Source organism: Bactrocera tryoni, chromosome 4 (assembly GCF_016617805.1).
Source record: "Bactrocera tryoni isolate S06 chromosome 4, CSIRO_BtryS06_freeze2, whole genome shotgun sequence".
In the NCBI taxonomy this organism is placed as follows: domain Eukaryota; kingdom Metazoa; phylum Arthropoda; class Insecta; order Diptera; family Tephritidae; genus Bactrocera; species Bactrocera tryoni.
The window spans coordinates 58,664,894-58,669,871 of record NC_052502.1 but is presented as its reverse complement, the minus strand read 5'-3'; the positions used below and the strand labels follow the sequence as shown (position 1 = coordinate 58,669,871).

The following is a 4,978-nucleotide window of genomic DNA, read 5'->3' as shown; positions in this document are numbered from 1 at the left end:
AGAATTGAAGGTCAACATATGAACTGACATAATGTTCATATTTTCAAAAAACTATTCATGCACTTCAATATGTCGCCGGGTTTTGTCTTTTTTGGCGAAGTGCCATTAACTCTAACATTTGATTGTTTACGTTGTAAAGGGATGGAATGGAAAAGTAAAAGTAACACCAAAATTAAAAAGTATAATTGTTTGTATGTTTGAACTTACACAAGCAAATGAGAGTGTGGAGTTGTTTGGTATAGTTTTTAAAATTATATAGAATTAATTTGGCATAAGGCTCCGTTTTACTTATGGAATAACAAATCGTACAGGTAGCAGGACGCTTGTCTGTCAGTTAGTCCGACAAAGATTAGCGCATAATGCCTTGGAGGTAAGAAAGAGACATTATTAAACAGTAAAACGTCTGCAGCCAGCAGCAAGCAATAAATTAATACTTTCCGAATTTTGGTAAATGGTACTTGCTGCTACGCTACCTAATGCCTGCTGCAAACGTGCTCTCACAGTAATCCTTCCATTATGCTGCCGCGACTGCGACTATTGCTATTTCGCTCGCACCACAACCGCTACGTGCTACGCATACATATGTGTGTACAAGTTAATAAAATACACGCAGTGAATTTAAACTTGTATCACTCTCTACAGCACCGTCTAACGCGACACAACGCACTATACATACATACATATGTACCTCATAGTCGCACCACACCTTGAACTATTGACTCTACGACACTGAGTTCGTCGAGTGTAGAGTTGCTCATAAGTACATACATTCATACAAACAACATATTCCTAGGACAAGAAACAACCACCAAAAATACTAAGCAACTACAAATATACATACATAAATACCCTATGAACCACCACCAATCCGCAACAGTGAGCCACGCACGTTCACACTCACTCATTTGTGTAAGCAATTTCCCCTGCATACACACCGCTTGTATTTGTTGGATTGCTTTCTGTGTTGCCTTGACTCGTCTTTGGATTTTCGTGCTACGTTCGTTCGGTCGTTTGGCACTGTTTGGACTCTCTCGCTGCGTTTTGGAATTCAGTCGGCAACGATAATTAGTGTTGGTAGTACGTAGTACGTAGTATCGTTGTATCGTGATATCTCCATGCACAACAGTGTTCAGCTTCTGCGACAAACAGCTACACTCAGCGTCAACACTACTAGCCCAGTAATTATTGCAGTGAACGCGTTTGCGGCGCAATTTACGGAACGTCGTCATTGTGATCGTCATCATTATTTTGTATGCACGTCCGTGGACGTCCCATATATTCGAGTCCACAACCATCGTCATCATCGGACACAAAGTTTTTGCGAATTATATCAAGTTAATGGTAGCAACAACAGTCACAGTTAATAAAATAAGAATTTGCGAACAACTGGGCCAACATTTCGGTATCGGCTGAACAATTTTATAACGGCAACGTACAGGTATATATCCAAAGCAACAATTTGGACATAGCTTGTAATTATGAAAAATATTGATTAGTGCATTTGTGCTTTTTGGATCCGACTTTGGTGTGCGAACGATATTATTTGGAATAACAGAAAAATTAAAATATTGAATATTGTGCTTCAAAAGAAATAAGAGCAAAACAGTGAACATTTGTGCAGAAGTAAGTGAAAGAAAATTGACTCAAAAAGGAATGAAGAAAAGGAGCAAATCGCTTTTGCCCGCAAGTGTAGCTTTAATAAAACGACAGAACACGTAATTATATAGTGCACCCGCTACCGACTACGAACGAGGGCCTATAATCATAGTGTGATGATAACAAGTGTAAAGTGTGCCATATTGAAGTAAGAAGAGCGAATAAAAGTAAAACATAATAAATAATAGACAAAATAAAATCAAAACAACAAAGACACATGTGAGAGCAATGACAATTACTATAAAAAAGAAGACGATTAAACTTTAAAGAAATAAAAGTGAAAGAAGTGTATATATTAAATAAATACTTAACAAATCAGTGAAGCGGCATATTAGTAAACTAATATTATAATAATACCATAAAAATGATTGACGCTGCCTGCAATTATTTAAATCCCTACACAACCGCCTCACTTGCCGCTGCCGCCGCAACTATGCCATCCATCGGTGGTAATCATCATCATCTCCAACATCAACAGCAACAGCCTGGTGCTGCTACATCATTAACCTCTGCCGCCGCAGCAGCAGCTACAATTACACAATCTGCGACACATTTTTCAACATTGGCTGGCCAAATGAGTAACAACGCTAGCGCTAGCAACACACATCTCGGCGGTTTCACTACAAGCGCCAGCAATTTCACTTCGCTTTATGGACAAAAATCTGCAACAGCAGCATCCTCCACAGACGCTTGCAGTGCACTTGCCATGAAAATGGAAATGCAATATCCGCCACAATCATCCTCTACCGGTACGGCTTCGCCGATATCGAGTCAACATTCGGGACCTTCATCGGCGTCTGTCTCGCCAACCAGCATATTTCCATCGCCCGCCCAGTCATTTGCCTCGATTTCCTCGAGTCCACCTGCATCGGCAACCTCATCGTCGGTGTCGCCACTTTCCGGCTCACCGACGACAGCTCAGGCTGTAGCGGCACATGCTAGCGCAGCTGCAGCAGCCGCAGCCGCTGCATCGAATCCTGATTTAGGCGCAGCTGCGGCTGCAAGTGCAGCCTATTCGTGGAACACTTATTCAGCGGCAGCAGCGTTGCCTACACGGTAAGTTGTATTAGCAAAATGTATTATTTATTTTAGTATAAAATATAGTTCAGTTTTGAGTGTAGAGTTTTCGTTTTTGCATTTCCGTTTTATAATTTTAAAATTTTTCTATTTTTCTCACCTCTAGTACACAATTTCCGTACGCTCAATACGCCTCGGATTACTACGGCAACGTTGGCATGTCTGCTTCGGCTGCAGCCGCCGGTGCTTGGTTTTCGCACCAGGATCGACTTTATCAGCCCTGGTCGAGTCAGGCATATCCAAGTTTCAACTTTGACGACATCGCCTTCCAGACACAACTGCAGCGTCGCTCAGTTCGTTGCACATGCCCCAATTGTGCGAACGAAATGTCCGGCTTGCCGCCAATTGTTGGTCCAGATGAACGTGGTAGAAAGCAACATATCTGTCATATACCCGGCTGTGAGCGACTCTATGGCAAAGCATCACACTTGAAGACACATTTGCGTTGGCATACCGGTGAGCGGCCATTTTTGTGCCTGACCTGCGGAAAACGTTTTTCCCGTTCTGATGAGTTGCAACGTCACGGACGTACGCATACCAATTACCGTCCGTACGCCTGTCCAATCTGCTCGAAGAAATTTTCTCGTAGTGATCATTTGAGCAAGCATAAAAAGACGCACTTTAAGGACAAAAAAAGTAAGAAAGCGCTTGCAGCAGAAGCTAAACAACAATCATCGGCAGCGAAGCCGGAGAAAGCTACGGAAAATCAACAGGAAAAGACAACGCCGACTGGCAGCAGTCTCAACAGTTCAAAGTCATCTATTTCGAGTCAGTCTAGTGTTTCGTCGTCGGCAAATATAATCAGTAATAATAACAGCAGCAACGCTACGACGAAGCCGCTTACTCCTTCAGCCACAGCCGCGACTAGACTCGCAGCGTCAACATCAGCACCGACACAACTGCAAATGAAGACAGAACAACCAGATACCATGGGCGGCTACAATGCTTATTCGAATTTGTACCACCAAAGCACATCGCTCTTCCACCATACGCATCCACTTTCTGGTGCTGGCCTCTATAGTGGAGGTTTGCAACAACATTCTGGATCGCAACATCAGCAACAGTCAGCAGCTTCCAATTCCTCTGCGTCCTTAGCGTCACCTTTGTCGAGCAGCGCCTCGTTTGATTTGTGGAACAGCCATACAAGTAATCAGCATCAACAACAACAACAACAAATTAGTCGCAGTGCCATATTACAGCAACAACAGTCAATGCAGGGCAGTCCTGCTAGCAATAACAACACCAATACTGAAACTACCTCAACAGCTGCAACGCCTAACCTCCAGCAGCAACAACAGCCACCACACATGCAGTCGAGTTTAACGACAACAGCAACGAGTAGCCAACATTATGCGGCGCTCGCAATGCAAAGTGAGTCGCAATTGGCCGCCGAGTATGGGCTTACCATGAGTTCGCCCGGTGACTCCAACGGTTCTACCTCCCCTGTTAATCATCACCTACAACACTCCACTACATCGCACACATATCCTGGTCTGCTGCACATGAAATCCGAGTATACCGCCTATCCGGATTTCAGTGCAAGTTCGGGCTATGCCAGTGCCGGCGCCTTCCACCACCACGCGCATAATCCTTGGGCGACAGCAGCCGCGTATCAGCACTCACATGCCACCGCCTAAGTACCGATGCGAGTATTGACAAATCAATCCCATTATGTTAGCGTTGAATTCAATAGGACTTAGAGTTGGCTGCTTATGTAAATCTTGATTTGATTAGATTTTTGTTTTTTTTTAATGTTCCAATATAGTTGAGATTATATACAAAATATATTCATTACAAAGTGGCTTTTCGTTGTTGTTGTCTAAGTTTAATTAACAGTACTAAGTTTTTATGATTGTATAATTTTTTGTTTGAATAGTTCGTTCAATTTTCAAAATGTTTAAACATATTTATATTGAATAGTATTAGTATTAAATTGAAAGGATTCATTGTAAATATAAGCATATGTTATTAATTATGAATTACAAATGTATATATGTATGTAATAATGTAATAGAAAAATAATAATCTCAATCTTGTTATGTTCATTCAACATGTTTTCTAGGTGATAATAAGTAAAAGTCCATATATAATAACACTTACTTAATAATAAAATAAAAACTCGACTTGCATTAAAAATCTAACTTTCATTTTTTTGTTTCTAAAGATTTTATAGAGTCGACGATTTTAGCAGCACATCATTAGTTGATCTCCTATTCGCCTTTTACTGTGAAGCAAAGATATTTCA

General features: G+C 41.5%; 1 protein-coding gene across 1 annotated transcript; it reads left to right on the top strand.

The window, feature by feature from the left end:
* Positions 1 to 682: 682 nt before the first annotated feature.
* On the top strand, positions 683 to 4,598 carry LOC120775209 (transcription factor btd). The gene is made up of 2 exons (XM_040105273.1): positions 683 to 2,712; positions 2,840 to 4,598. Exons 1-2 carry the CDS (start codon positions 2,021 to 2,023, stop codon positions 4,368 to 4,370), a joined length of 2,223 nt encoding a protein of 740 aa, XP_039961207.1. The 5' UTR covers positions 683 to 2,020; the 3' UTR covers positions 4,371 to 4,598.
* The last annotated feature ends 380 nt before the right edge of the window (positions 4,599 to 4,978 follow it).